The sequence below is a fragment of the Vigna radiata genome, chromosome 3 (assembly GCF_000741045.1).
Source record: "Vigna radiata var. radiata cultivar VC1973A chromosome 3, Vradiata_ver6, whole genome shotgun sequence".
Lineage (NCBI taxonomy): Eukaryota > Viridiplantae > Streptophyta > Magnoliopsida > Fabales > Fabaceae > Vigna > Vigna radiata.
This window is the reverse complement of record NC_028353.1, coordinates 7,784,116-7,798,597: the sequence shown is the minus strand read 5'-3', so window position 1 is coordinate 7,798,597 and position 14,482 is coordinate 7,784,116. Positions and strand designations below refer to the sequence as shown.

Sequence of the window (14,482 nt, the reverse complement as noted above, 5' to 3'; positions counted from 1 at the left end):
CTTTGCTTTGCAACGTGTTCGTTTCAAAACTGACCAATCATCGTGAGCCTTTAGTTGTTCCTACCAATCATAGCTCTCCACGTCGATTTTCCCATTCACGCGTTTCATTCCCTTCCTAACGTCCAGGAAACTCCCGTAAATTGAAAATTCACAAAATTGCCATTCAGCTTTTTGGGCTATTTCATTGTTGTGCTATTAGCCCAATTAAAGGCTACTAATCGGGCTCAACTATTCACACTACATTTTCCTCTTTACACCACCCTTATTTTATGTAATGTTAGGTAGACCTTTACAGACATATTTGAACGAGTTTATTTAAACCCAAAAATCAAAATTATAAAAGTGGAATTGGATTACAGTTTTAGTGACTTAAATTTATTTAAGATTTTCTTAAACTAAAATTGAAATAAAGTAAAAATAGACAATGAATATTACCTTGAAGTTGATAATTTTTACACTAATATCATATTCACATATATTTTTATAAAATCGCACTTAAAAATTAGAGTAAGAAATCCATCATGCACCACTCTCAGATTCAAATCAAATTAAATGATTTTAGTATAGTTATAGTGTGTGAAATGGTTGTGAAAATAACATCTTAGTATGTGAAAATAATTCTCGTTATAATAGTTGTGAATAGATAACTTTAGTATCACTTATAATCAAGGCACAAAATTCACTTAATCACCACAATGAAAGGCATCCATACGGAACTAAAAGATATAAAATAGTAATAAATAAGTATAGTAAAGATTAACTGTTCTAAAATACTGAAAAATAAATTAATGATCTAAGAAGTGTAAAAATTAGTCTAATATATCATAAAATACATTCATTAAGTGGAGCTTATATAGTTTAATGCTTATACAAACGTGTATTAGTAAAATATTACAAAACATAACAAATGTATATTAGTTCATACATTATAAACAATTTATTTACTAATAAATTATAAAATAATTATTCATTATATTATGTAGTAATCATATTTAAGAGTATATTTCGTTTTCTTTTGTCTTTATCATATTTTCAACATTACTACACTTATCTTCATATACTTTGTTTTGATATCACAAATCAAGTTATACTATTAATCTTCCATAGTTGAACGTGATGAAAATCCTGTTAAGTTTATCCAAAAAAAATGTTCACTTAGATATACTTCAGTTTTGTTAAGAGATTTAATATAAAAGTTTATGTTTCCGTTCATATTCAAAATCAAAGAAAACATTATTGTTTACATTGTTCAAATATATTTAAGTTGTTGAAGTGAGATAATATTTAAAATGATTAATACCAAAATCTTTTTCTCTACTTGTGATAACTATTACTTAGCTATAAAAATGTTATAAATCAAATTATGATTAGATGTTGATCGTAAAAATAATGTGATGTTTCGTAGCATTAAGATTAAATAATTTGATCGTTATTTAATAGATACTAAATTAAAATATGGGATTAATAATTACTATATTATACATACTTTTATATATGAAGTAAATGTTTGAAAGTTTACAAGACAACTAGTTACAAAGAGTATGCAGTTTATACAAACTCTTTAATTTGATAAGATTTCCCCTTTTTCTATTCTTTTTGGCAACATAACATCTAAAATATAAAGTTGTCAGAAAACAATGTGATTTATATTTAAGATTACATCCTAATGCAAATATATTCAATAAACTATTCATCGTAAATAATTTAAATACAATGAAAATAAAAATAGACGTATTGAGAAAAATGTGAGAAGGAATAATGTCAACTAAATTTTAAATATTTTGACAATAACTTTTGATAATTTTTTTGACAACAGGACATGCGTCATTACTTTATTAATTTATTTGAATTTATATTTAAAAAAATATTTAAAACGAAACAATCACAAATTGTCACGAATGTGTTGTCAAAATGTTGTTAAAAAAGTATTGTTAAAGACAATTTTTTCCATTTTAAAAAATGAAAATCAAATAATGTAATTCGTTTGATTTTTTATGGAAATCTTAAATTAGTATCATTTTTTATATGTCTATATTTAGTTTTTATTTTGAAAATTATGATATAATGAAGTTATTTCCATTATTATTATACTAATATTCTTAAAGAGAGGTGACTATATCATTCGTGTTTTATTTTTCAATAATTAAGATTTATAATTTTGTTAATTTTAATTTCCACCATCTTGATACTAATATTGTTAACACTAATGAAAATATGTGTTGTATGTTCATCAAACAAAAATAAAATACAATTGACAAAAATAATTTTCATATTAAAAAATTTAACAAAATACTGTGAATATAAAAATAATTGCAAAGAAAAAAAAAGTATACATACACACACACAAATATATATATATATATATAATATTAATATTAATAATTGTAAAAATAATAAATTATTATTATTATTATTAAATAATAATATTAAAATAAATAATAATAATATATTAATTTTAACATAATTCTAAAATAATAATTTAATATTTTAATTTGTTAAAATTTTAATTTTTCATCTATCATACCTGTCAAATTACTCAAATAAATTAATTCATTTTTATCTCTAAAATTTTTAAAAGAATTATAAAAATTATATTTTTAAATTTATTCAAATTCATTTATTTATTTTCATATTTTTTTAATGAGATAACACGTCTTTATTATAGCATAAATATAAGAAAATACTATTATTTTTAACACTTTTATAAATATTAAAATATATTTATATGTAGATTGTGAGCTAACATGTGTAATATGAAAAAACGTTTTTAATACATTTTTTTCTAAATATAATATGAGGACATTTGTTTTCTCGCATTAGTCACAGTCACGTGAATTTAAAGGATTTCGTTATACAACTTTTCTTTTGACAACTATCCCTCATGACTATTTTGGAATAAAACTATTAAACAATTATTTGAAGTAATGAATAATAGTGAAATATTAGATTAAAAAAGGAGACCCAAAGTAATATAAAGAAGTGAATAGAAAAACTAATAATAGTATAAGAATTATAAGATTAGAAATTCATGGAGACATTTCTTACCTCATTAAATTTGAAATAGAGAGGGAAGGAAAATCAGAAGTTAGTAGCACAATAAATAAAAAAGTAAATGAAGGACTATACATTAATGAGGAAGATAAAATGCTCCGTCAGTGTAGGCTCTTGTCCCTCTGACGGTTGTCAAGCCACGACTGTGCCACTCAAACACACTCAACGTGGTTCCTCTTCCACCGCTGGTATAAACCTCTTTCTAAACCCCCAATTTCCCCCAACAAATATATACTACATATAATAAATACTAAATATATTTTTAATATTTTTATTTTATAATGAAATTAAAATTTTAATTTTAACACCAAAACAAATTTTAATTCTCAAACTTAAAATAAATAAATTTAATTATACTAAAATATTAAATATATTTTTAATTAATATTATAATATATACATAATTTAAATATTAACATTTCACATTTCTTAATATAATTATAATTAAATTAAAAATAATTATATTTATTTTTAAAAATTAAAATATATTAACGTTTTAAAAACTTTCAAAATTATATCAAAATTAAAAAAAACATATTTAATCTTAAATAAATTGTTAAATTGTGAAAAAAATAAAAAATAAAAATACTAAAAATGTTTAACAGATTTTACATTGTTATACTTTTTACTAATATCTTGCACTTAAATTTGTAAATTAAAAACTTAATATACATATTAAAAAAAATTCACATGATAAAGTTAATATATATAAACGTAATTTAATTTTTTGAAATTGATTTTATAATATTAAATTAGATTTAAAATTCATTTATTTTTTAACATTTTTATGTGTGTAGTACATTATTATTCTATTAGTTATTATTGAACTATTTATTAATATTTAATTTAAAAATAAAATTAATTCATATAAAATCTTTCATAATTAGAAATAAAATTAATTTAAAATATATATTAATATAAATCCAACGTTAAAAAATTAAATTAGATTTAATACCTATTTTGGTCCCTCTTTTGGGAGGATTTGTTGAAAGTAGTCCTCCCTTTTTTAAAATTTTCAGTTAAGTCTCAGCTTTTGTAAAAACTGAGCAAATAGGTCCTTTTTGGTAACGGCGTTAACTTTGTTAACGGCAGAGCTGACAGATGGCTAATATAGCATGATGTGGCATTGTTATGTGTTTTAAAAAATAAATAATTGTGACATGTAAATTAATATAGTTAGTGTTAAATTAAAAAATGAATTTGGAATAATTTGAGGTGGGTAGTTAAGTAAATCAATTGTGGTCAGAAGATTATTTGGGTAAAAATTGCAATTGGGATTGGGAAATTATGGGCAACTTAGGGTTCATCGCGCATCTTCAATGCAATCATCTCCACTTCAAAGCCTGAGCCTTCTCTTCTTTGACTGTCTCAAGTTCAGATTCCAGACTTTCAACCTTCTTTGACAATTCAAGACTCCCTTCCTTAGCCACAAGAAGACAACGCTCTGACTCCTCAAGATCTTCCCTCTGTCTACCAATTGTCATCTCCAACAATCCCACCTTCTCTTTAAGACTAGAAATTTCAGATTTTGCTTCATGTAACAACTCATTGCTTCCTTTCATCTGTTTTGTTACTGATTCCAAAGACGCTGATGTAGATCTCTCCAACTTATTTGCTTCTTCAACCTTCACTTCTAGCTCCTCGACCTTTTTTGTCCACTCCTCTAGCAGACTGTGTGCATAAGATTCAGCCATCTTGGCAGCTTCAAGCTCCACATTAAGATGTTCAATGTGATTTTCTTTCTCCGTCAACTTCACATCATAATCCTTTGCCTTTTCAAGTTCTTCATTATAAGAACTTCAATCTCTGTTTGCAGTTCCGATACAATCTTGTTTTCCCTAGCCTCAGTTTCCAGCTTCGAATCTAGTAAAGCCTTCAAATGCATCAGTTCAGCTGAAAGAATCTCGGCTTTCTCCACATGAAGCTCCGCAATTTTAGTTGCATCGTCAGCATGACTCAGTGCTTGGTTCTTTGCATCACAAGTCATGGCAAGTTCTTGCTTAATCCGCTGAAGCTCCTGAGCAGTGGAGAGAAGAGAAGCCACATCCAAAGCATGCTGGTTCCTCACATTCTCCAGCTCTTTCTGCCATTCCACTTCCTTCGTCTGAACAGCTTCGATTCCAGCCTGTTCCAACTCAACGGCTCGGAACTTCTCAATCTCGGAATCCTCCTCGGCTCGCTTCTGAGCCACCATTGCCTCCATGAGTTTCTCATTTGCTTCCTCAGCCACTCTCTGCGCTTCTTTCAGCTCATGAATCGCTTTTGCCTTCTCTTTTTTCAGCCTAAAGCGCGATGAACCCTAAGTTGCCCAGAATTTCCCAATTCCAATTTCCCAATTCCAATTGCAATTTTTACCCAAATAATCTTCTGACGACAATTGATTTATTTAATTACCACCCGAAATTATCCCAAATTCATTTTTTAATTTAACCCTAACTACATTAATTTACACGTCACAATTATTTATTTTTTTAAAACAGATAACAATGCCACATCATCCTATATTAGCCACCTGTCAGTTCTGCCGTTAACAAAGTTAACGCCGTTACCAAAAAAGACCTATTTGTTCAGTTTTTACAAAAGCTGGAACTTATGTGAACTTTTTAAAAAAGAATGACAACTTTGAACAAATCCTCCCAGTAACCAAAATAAGTATTAAATCATTAAATTAACTTAAAATTCATTTATTAGTAAGTAACATAGACAAAAGACTTTATGTGACCTAATATATTTTGAACCTTTCTAATTTGGTCTGGGACCACCTTTCTACTGCCTACTGTCTGCTGCTCCTCCCTACCCTTTTTAAATAAGTTGTGCTGCTAACTGCAGCATTTGCTATTATCACAGAACCGCCACAGTAAGGTGGTACATACAAAAAACAAAAAACAAAAACTCAAACATGCCTACACGCACACCCACTAGTGTCAGCCCAATTAAAATCAAGTGAAAGAGATAGCGTCTTTGTGGGGAATAGTTGCAGAAGTCGGATATGGGAAGGACTCCTTGTTGTGAGAAGGTGGGAATGAAGAAGGGGAGGTGGACAGCGGAGGAGGATGAGATTTTGACCAAGTACATTCAGGCCAATGGAGAAGGTTCTTGGAGGAGGTTGCCAAAAAATGCAGGTACGAAACTAATTAATGCCACTGCATATGCATATATATTTGCTTTTCTGCTACCTTTTTCTTGACTGTGACCTTCCAGCTACAATTATTGTACAAGCCTCTAACTTTCAGCCATGGATAGAATGGCTTTTTCTCTGACTGTCATTTACACTTTTGGGTTGTGAAGGATTGTTAAGATGTGGGAAGAGTTGCAGGTTAAGGTGGGTTAACTATTTGAGAGCTGATCTAAAGAGAGGAGACATTTCTGTCGAGGAAGAAAATACCATTGTCAAGTTGCATGCTTCTTTAGGCAACAGGTTAGTTTCCAGATTAAACTCCACTTATTTTCACCATTTTTTACTAAAAACAACTATTAATTCTTGTAAAAGTTGTTTTCATTTGTTTGCTTTAGGCAAACTTTATTTAAAGCAATTTACCTAATTCGCCCATTAATTCTTGGTTTAACTAGAAAGAGATAGAAGAAGAAGAAAAAAACTTAGATAACAATTTTTGTAAAATTATGTCGAAAGAAAAAAAAAATATGGTATGTTTGGATAATATTAGAGAAAATATAGACATGAAAGTATAGATAATATTTTTGTTTGATTGATAAATAAAGGAAAACAGTAAAGAAAAAGAAAGTAAAGAACTCTACAATTTCTTCACTTTTTTTATTAGAAGTTCTCTTTTGTTTTTCTTTTTCTGTTTTCCAACCCTAAAGTAAAAGTAATTTGCAGTTCGACAATAACACGGCATCTTAGACTTTTGTTCCTAAATAAACTTATTTACAAAAAATACACAAATAAACTCTTCATAGTTATGTTTATGTAGAATGGTTTATTATTCATAAATTAGGTATTCGAATTTTGGTAAATCGAATTCTACGTCTGAACAATATTTACAAGTAAACAATGCTGAATATAATAAACTTATCTATTTCTTTAAATAAAATTTAGAAAAGTTTATTTGTGTAATTTAAAAAACAAATGTTTGAAAAATAATATCTTGCATCTCTTGCACTAAATATTATATATGGATAAATAATATAGTGCATGTACTTTATATGCTTCAATTTTTTTCACTTTCCAATAACAATTTATTAACTATTGGCTCAGCCTTGACTACGGTTTTAGTTATTTTTAATCAAAATTAATTGATGTTCTCATTTTTTAAAAGTGGTATTATTTATTTTATTTCTAATTTATCCCCAGATAACTTTTATTTGTAACACATTAACTGTTTGTTTTTATTCTGTATGTAAAGAATTTAAATCGTACTTATTATGGACGGAGGTATTATTATAAAAATAATAGTAAAGACATAAAAAGTATTTTTTTTCTTAAAAATATTAATTTTATAATATCAATGTATTACCATATTTTTTTATCAATGAGATTCACTCTTTTTGTGGTACTAATTGACAACACCAAATATTTTTAATTACAAATTTAAACCAATATATTAATTTTAATATTTTTTCTTTAATTATGAAAATACTAAAATTATTTAATTCAACTAACATTTTAAGTTATATTTTAACTTAAGTGTTAATTTAGTCATAAATTTATGTATTTTTACTTGATTTTCTCTTAAACTTTTTACTCTGTTGAGTAATTAAAATTTATATTTTTTTCATTTAAGTTTGTTAACCGTGAGAGATGATTGTTCTATTGTCTTCTTATCTATCTTAATGGTCTCCTTAAGAAATATGACATTATGATTAAATATAAAATAAAAATGAGAAACATGGTTACCCAAAAAAGTTTCATATTCATCTATTTTAATTGTCTCGTTAAGAAATATGAAATTATGATTAAATATAAAAAAAAAATATCAGAAACATGTTATCCAAAAAAATTTCATATTTTTTATGTGCATAGCAAGATTTCATAATAGAACAACCTTATATCATGAATTTTTAGATACTTAATATAGCAACGAAATTTAATAGAAACTTAATTAAAAAATAATTTAAAAATTTAAACTTTTTCATAAATTTGAAACTTAATCCATCTTTTATTTTGTCTGAGAGAAATATTAGTAGATGTTTCTTGATAATTTATGACATTCTCTAGTGTAAGCCACTTAAAGTTCATTGAAACAAACAAATTTAGAAACAATTAATAGAGATAGTTAAATCTTATTAGTTTAATTATTTATTTAGTCAACTTGGTTGCACAAAATATGAAGAGATGTGTTAGCATTCATCTATCAACATGTATAAATATATTTTCTTATTAATTTTATCATATATTTTCCATGTGAATTTCACTTCACATAATTGAAAGAGATAATATGAGTTGATAAACTTCAGGTGGTCCTTGATAGCAAGTCACTTGCCAGGAAGAACGGACAACGAGATTAAAAATTACTGGAACACTCACTTAAGCAGAACAATTTACACTTTCCGAAGCAGAACTACTAACAAACCAGACATCATCACTCTCACTCTACCTCCCAAGAGGAAACGTGGCAGGACAAGTCGCTGGGCTATGAAGAAGAACAAGACATATTGTGCTCAAAAACAAAAGCAACCGCTCTTACCAGCAGTTCCTCTTCCACCAACACCGCCACTTGAGACCGAGAAACATTCATCCACCCATGAGAATACTACTACTCAAGAAGAAGAAAACCTAGGCACTAATGCCGTATGGGTTGAGGGTGAGAAAGAAATAATGAACAAGGAGGATGACATATGGGGACCCTATGACAAGGAAGTTATTAATGGGGGAGAGTGGGATCAGGTGTTGAGTTTTGAATCTTTCAACGACATCATGAACAGTTACTGCCCCCAAGCAAGTGGGTGTTGGACCATTTCTGATGAAGGTTACAGAGAGAGCAGTGAAGTGGTTGGGAATAAAACTTGTGACCACACCGTAACGTCGAGTGGTCGGGAGAAGCGGTGTTTTTTTTCAGCAAAGGCTTCTTCTGATTCTGACTTATGCCAAAGCGCGGTGCAGCTGGATCATAAGGATGAGTCTGTGTCGTGGGAGCAGCATCAGAGCCTTCTCTCTTGGCTTTGCGAAGATGAAGACTGGGAGAAGGATTTGCAGAGCGTTTGTGAGATTGATCCTCAGAAACAAAAGGACATGGTTGATTGGTTTCTCTCTTGAGACCTACCTCTTCCGATGGACCTTAAGGACCAATTGTCATTGGAAAATTTTCTTTTAATAACTTTTTCTTTACAGTAATTTGTGATTGATTCATTTCAATCGTTATTAAAAAAAATAAATTTAAACACATCAAATAAAATGATAACATTTATTTTATTTTCAAAAAATTATTAAAAAATATTATTAAAATATATTAAAATATCATATTCATTCCCTCTCTTTTTGAAATGAAAAAAAGTTCTTTTACCAATTTTTTTTTATAACATATACGTGGTAGTTTGTAATTAGTGTGTTTCAAATATTTCTTTAGAATAAATTCAAACAGACCAATAAAATAGTAATACATATCTTGTTATGAAAAAGTTGTTAAAAAAAAGTTGTTAAAATATCATTATCTTTTAAAATATAATAATAACACATATCATGTTAGGAAAAAGTTGTTAAAAAAGAGTTGTTAAAATATCATTATCTTTTTGAAATATAATAATACCTGTGGGAATATAATTTTATTTTAGCTTAAAAATGTGAATATATAGTACTCCTAGTGCACAATCTATGGATGTAGATTCTTGCCCGATTAGTTGTGGTTATTAATCAAATATAAAACCCTATAAAGATAAATAACTAAGAAACAAGAACACGCCTTAGTATTTATAATTTATTTAATTATAATTAAAAGAACACTAGTATAGTGTAAAATACATTTTTTATACCGGTTAAAACATGTTTTTTATATCTGTTTTTGAGTTAGTATACAAGGATGGAGTATAGAATGTTTTCACACGTGTTTATTTTTCGAAAGACATTTTTTTGTATTAAAATAGTGTTTACTATATTTCAAGCATTCATGTAATATCTAGTATGATTAGTAAAGTTTTTGTTTTATATATTTATACCCCTCTTTCAAGGTTAGCACATGGTACAAAGTGAGTAATATTTTTTTTTATTGAGTACCAATCTCTAATATTTTCACTAATTAATGAACAGATATTTCATTTACCTACATTCTTTTCATCCATAAAGTAATTTCAAATTGTATCTTTCTTACTGATCAACCTTAAAAATACCCTCGAATTAATATTCTCTAAAATTTACTTCAATCTGAGTCCAATTTTACTCTAACTAGTTTAGTAATATATCATCATATAATTACTTTTTTGTGTCAACCAATTAACTGCAAATAATTATTTTCTTACATACCTACTAAGGAAACCAGTTCAGAGGACAATATTATAGAAGTTTACCTTAAAATTGAATATTTAAATAATTTATTGACTTTACTGTGATGAGTGTAGATTTGTGAAAAGAATAACAATATTATAGTGGTGGATTCTAGAATGTTTTTAGTTAAAATAAATTTTTTTGTTACTGACATAGAAGATTTATTTATAAAAGACTTTATTTGCTCAAGTTAATAAAAAAAGTTAAGATATTTATGAATATAATGAATATAAATTATTCTAATTTTAGAAATATTAATTATATTTATAAAATGTTATGGACATATTTTTTTATTAGAATAATATTTACTTTTAACATACCATAATATTATAATTAATAATAACATAACGACATCTCATCTTAAATAATAATTATAATATTAAGGATAATGATATTTGGACAATATTTTTTTGACAATATTTGAACATTGATTAAGTGTCAATCTGTAATTGGTCAAAAATTACTCCACAGTAATGTTTATGATTATTATTATTGATTGTGGAGTAATTTTTTATCAATCACATATTGACACTTAATCAATGTTTAAATGTTGTCAAAAGAATGTTGTCTAAATATCATTATCTTAATATTAAATATGAGATTACTTATAAAATATGGATATGGTTCTAATAGACATACGTAGTTGGAGTAAACAATAATGAAAAGGCTTGATTAGCCTTATTAGACTATGTTTTTTAACAGGTCTATTAGATAACTAATATAAATTCACTTTATCTTGAAAGAAAATATTATAATATTTTAGAATTTTCTATTTACCAACCATACTAATTACTTCTAGACTCATTTCTTCTAATCAATCATGTGCTTATATCAAGCTTACAAACAGAAGTGTAAACTAAAACAAAGTAATCGTATAATCAATTTTTCTAATTAAAAACATTCAAACAATCGTTTGTAAATCTAATTATATATATATATATATATATATATATATATATATATATATATATATATATATATATATATATATATCTTCACCATAAAAAATATATTTATTAAAAAATAAAATGCTTTGTTAACAAAAAAAATTGCATTGATAAAGAATCTTTTAACTAAAAAATGACAATAAAAAATTTCACCAGTAAAATGTTCATTTATAAATGTTACAAATAATAAGAGGAATTTCGTCGATAATTATGGACAATTGTATGTTCCTTCATAATTTATAAAAAAATATATTTATACGTATATATCATCCATACACATTTTCATAATGTTTTTAATTAAATCCATATAGTAACAACCCAAATATACTATATAGTCACTGTAAAAAAGTTACGCATAAAGATATAAGCACACAATTATAGGTAGATTGTTCATCATATAATATAGTCTTCCATAGTAAAATATTTCTAAGTATTTCAAAATTTAAGTGATTGATCATATATACTAATAAAAAACACTTTTGTTCATATTTATGTTATAATTATGTAACTACTAGATATTTTGTGATAACTTCAATTGTGCTTTTCTTTAACTCTTACATTATTTTTTGCTTGTGCGAAATATATAATCATAGCAAACAAATACCAACATCATAATAAAACATACGAGGATAAGCCAAAGTAATTCAAAATCGTATTAATACTCTAATTAAAACTAAAAGATCAAACATATTGTCACAAACCACTCATCACTTTCATACACATCATACATTTAACATGAGCTCTAGAAGATTTATTGTATTTAGTAGAATATGAGACTATCGAGAGTTGTAGTTATATCATGATTGGGTTTCCTACAAAGAAGTATGACAAAGTAAATCTCATATTTGTAAGATTTGATCCTCTTACCACGAGGAATCCTTTCGACTCTCACATTAAATATTCTTAACTATATGAGTCCAATACTAACTAGAATCATCACTACAGTAAAAATGAGTATTACCGACGACTTGAAATCTACTAATAATGATGGATTATTGACAGATTTATCGGCAGACATGACTATTTCTTTTATCGACGACCATAGACCGTTAGTAATGTCTTGGTGACATAATTTGTCGACGGACCTTCGCCATCGGTAATGTCCACGATGCTTTATGTTTTGAAATTTGGGTATTCCTTCCCTAAATTCAATTTCAAAAATCCCTTTCTTCTCTTCCCTATTCTCTCTTCGTTCCCCTTCTCTTATGTGAGCGCAAGTTTGGTCGTCCTAAGCCAGTTTGAAGAGTGTGTTGTGGTAGTCACTAACGACGGTTCGTTGGTGGCTGGTTGCAGGTTCTATGGCTAAGATTCTTGTTTTTCCTTAAGGGTGTTGTAGTAGGGGTGATGGTTCGTAGAGGTTGGCGTGAGGAAGGCGTTGTGGTGAAGTGGGGTTGATTGTTGTGTAGGGCTCTTGGTCTAAAGAGGCTGACATCGTGGAGCATTTCACAGTCAAGAAAAACTGTGCGTTTTAGAGTTGTGACATAAAAATTGATTCCCTTGTTCAAGACTACATCTATTCATTTTTGTTCTGTTGTGTTTATGATTCGACTGTAATGTAGACTTTATTATGTGAATTGTATGGCTGCAGAGCTTTTGGGATTGGTTTGTTTCCGATCGTGGTATTAATATAGGTTGATCTAGGGATGGCAAAAAAATATGTGCCTGTGAGTATCCGCGGATAAAATCCGCTGCGAGTAGTTGATATCCGCGGGTAATTGATATCCGCGGGTTGCAAGTAATTTAATACCTGCTTTTTAACGAGTCGAGTTCGAGTATCATAGTATTCGCCTAACAGGTATCCATTACCCGTAAATAAGTTGAAATGACCATATTATCCTTAGGGTTATTATTAGGTTTAACTCTCTGAAATTTGTATTTTATCTTATTGTGCAGCTGGGTGAACCAGAGGAAGGCATATCTACAAAATCCCACCTGCACACGGTAATCTGACTTCTCTTCTAACTATCTCTTTTCTTTTTCCCTAATTTATCTTTTGTTCTCTAGTTTCCCTGTATGGTGTTTGAGTGGGTGGATAATTTTTTCATGAGTAGTGTTTGAATCCAAGAAGTGATTAAACCTTTTTCTCTGTTTTCTTCATCTTCTAGATTAAACCCTTTTCTCCTCTAGCGGCTTGTTGACGATAAAGATATTCTCGAAGATTGTGTTGTTCTTAAGCACCGTCAGCAAAGGGATTTCACCTTCATCTTTCTCGCCTTTTGCTCGCTTCTCAGAACCCATTCTCTATGTTTCTTTCTCTGGTTACTGTTGCAAAATTTGGGTTTCAAGTAATGGACAAGTGAGTGAGCTTTAACAATGAAAGAGAAAAAGGATTTGAATTGAATTATTAAAGAATGCTAACCATTCTTGGGTTTTAATTTTCTTAAAATTCGATATTTTTTATAATTTAAATTTATGATTTTATTCCATTGAATAAGAGTCTTGAATGTATGTTAGTTTTAGGCTTAGCCTTTAATTTGTTAGTTTGATTTATTTTAGTATTATTTTTAATTTTTAGTTCAATTTAGTTTTTTAATTAACTTGAATTTATTCACAAGAATTTATATTTTAATTTAATACTATTATTAACTTAAATTTATATTTAAATTTTTTTTATTTATCCATTAAATATTTGTGGGTTGAAAATGGATATTCAACCGCGCGTTGAAAAAAATCTGCGAATTTTTTTTATGCTGATATCCAGCAAGTGACAGGACGGGTACGGTTACGATTTTTATATGCAAGTCGGGTTCGAGTATCACACTATCCGTATCCAACCCGATCCATTATCATCCATATGTTGATCCGACTGTGGTGTACATTGGGTTTTATATAGTATTGTGTCTGGTTTGTTGGCTATTTTTGTTATGCTGCCAAGTAAGAATCATGGGTAATGGTTCGTTTAAATGGAAGTTTAATTTATTAAAAATGAAGTTTCAAATTGATTGAATGGTTTAAAAATGTTATTGAGCTTAAGCCCGGAGTGTGTGTAGTGCACTAGTGTCAGTTTTAGTCTTGTATAATTTTTTTTTTAAAAGAAAAGACAAGCATGT

The 14,482-nt window shown here is 27.9% G+C and overlaps 2 protein-coding genes across 2 annotated transcripts; one reads left to right on the top strand and one right to left on the bottom strand.

Moving 5' to 3' along the window:
- Positions 1-4,274: 4,274 nt before the first annotated feature.
- Positions 4,275-5,921, bottom strand: LOC106756975 (putative WEB family protein At1g65010, chloroplastic). Its single transcript, XM_022779025.1, is given in 3 exon segments — positions 4,275-4,840; positions 4,843-5,349; positions 5,901-5,921. Coding segments are annotated over 3 exon segments (993 nt in total). The 3' UTR covers positions 4,275-4,375.
- LOC106757459 (transcription factor MYB111-like) lies at positions 5,876-9,374 on the top strand. The gene is made up of 3 exons (XM_014640132.2): positions 5,876-6,172; positions 6,339-6,468; positions 8,466-9,374. The coding sequence occupies exons 1-3, from the start codon at positions 6,040-6,042 to the stop codon at positions 9,262-9,264; spliced, it is 1,062 nt and encodes a 353-aa protein (XP_014495618.1). The 5' UTR covers positions 5,876-6,039; the 3' UTR covers positions 9,265-9,374.
- The last annotated feature ends 5,108 nt before the right edge of the window (positions 9,375-14,482 follow it).

Coding starts and splice junctions, on each gene's coding strand:
- LOC106757459 (XM_014640132.2), top strand. CDS start 6,040: ATGGGAAGGACTCCTTGTTGTGAGAAGGTGGGAATGAAGAAGGGGAGG. Junction 6,173..6,338: donor GAGGTTGCCAAAAAATGCAG/GTACGAAACTAA, acceptor TGGGTTGTGAAG/GATTGTTAAGATGTGGGAAG. Junction 6,469..8,465: donor CATGCTTCTTTAGGCAACAG/GTTAGTTTCCAG, acceptor GATAAACTTCAG/GTGGTCCTTGATAGCAAGTC.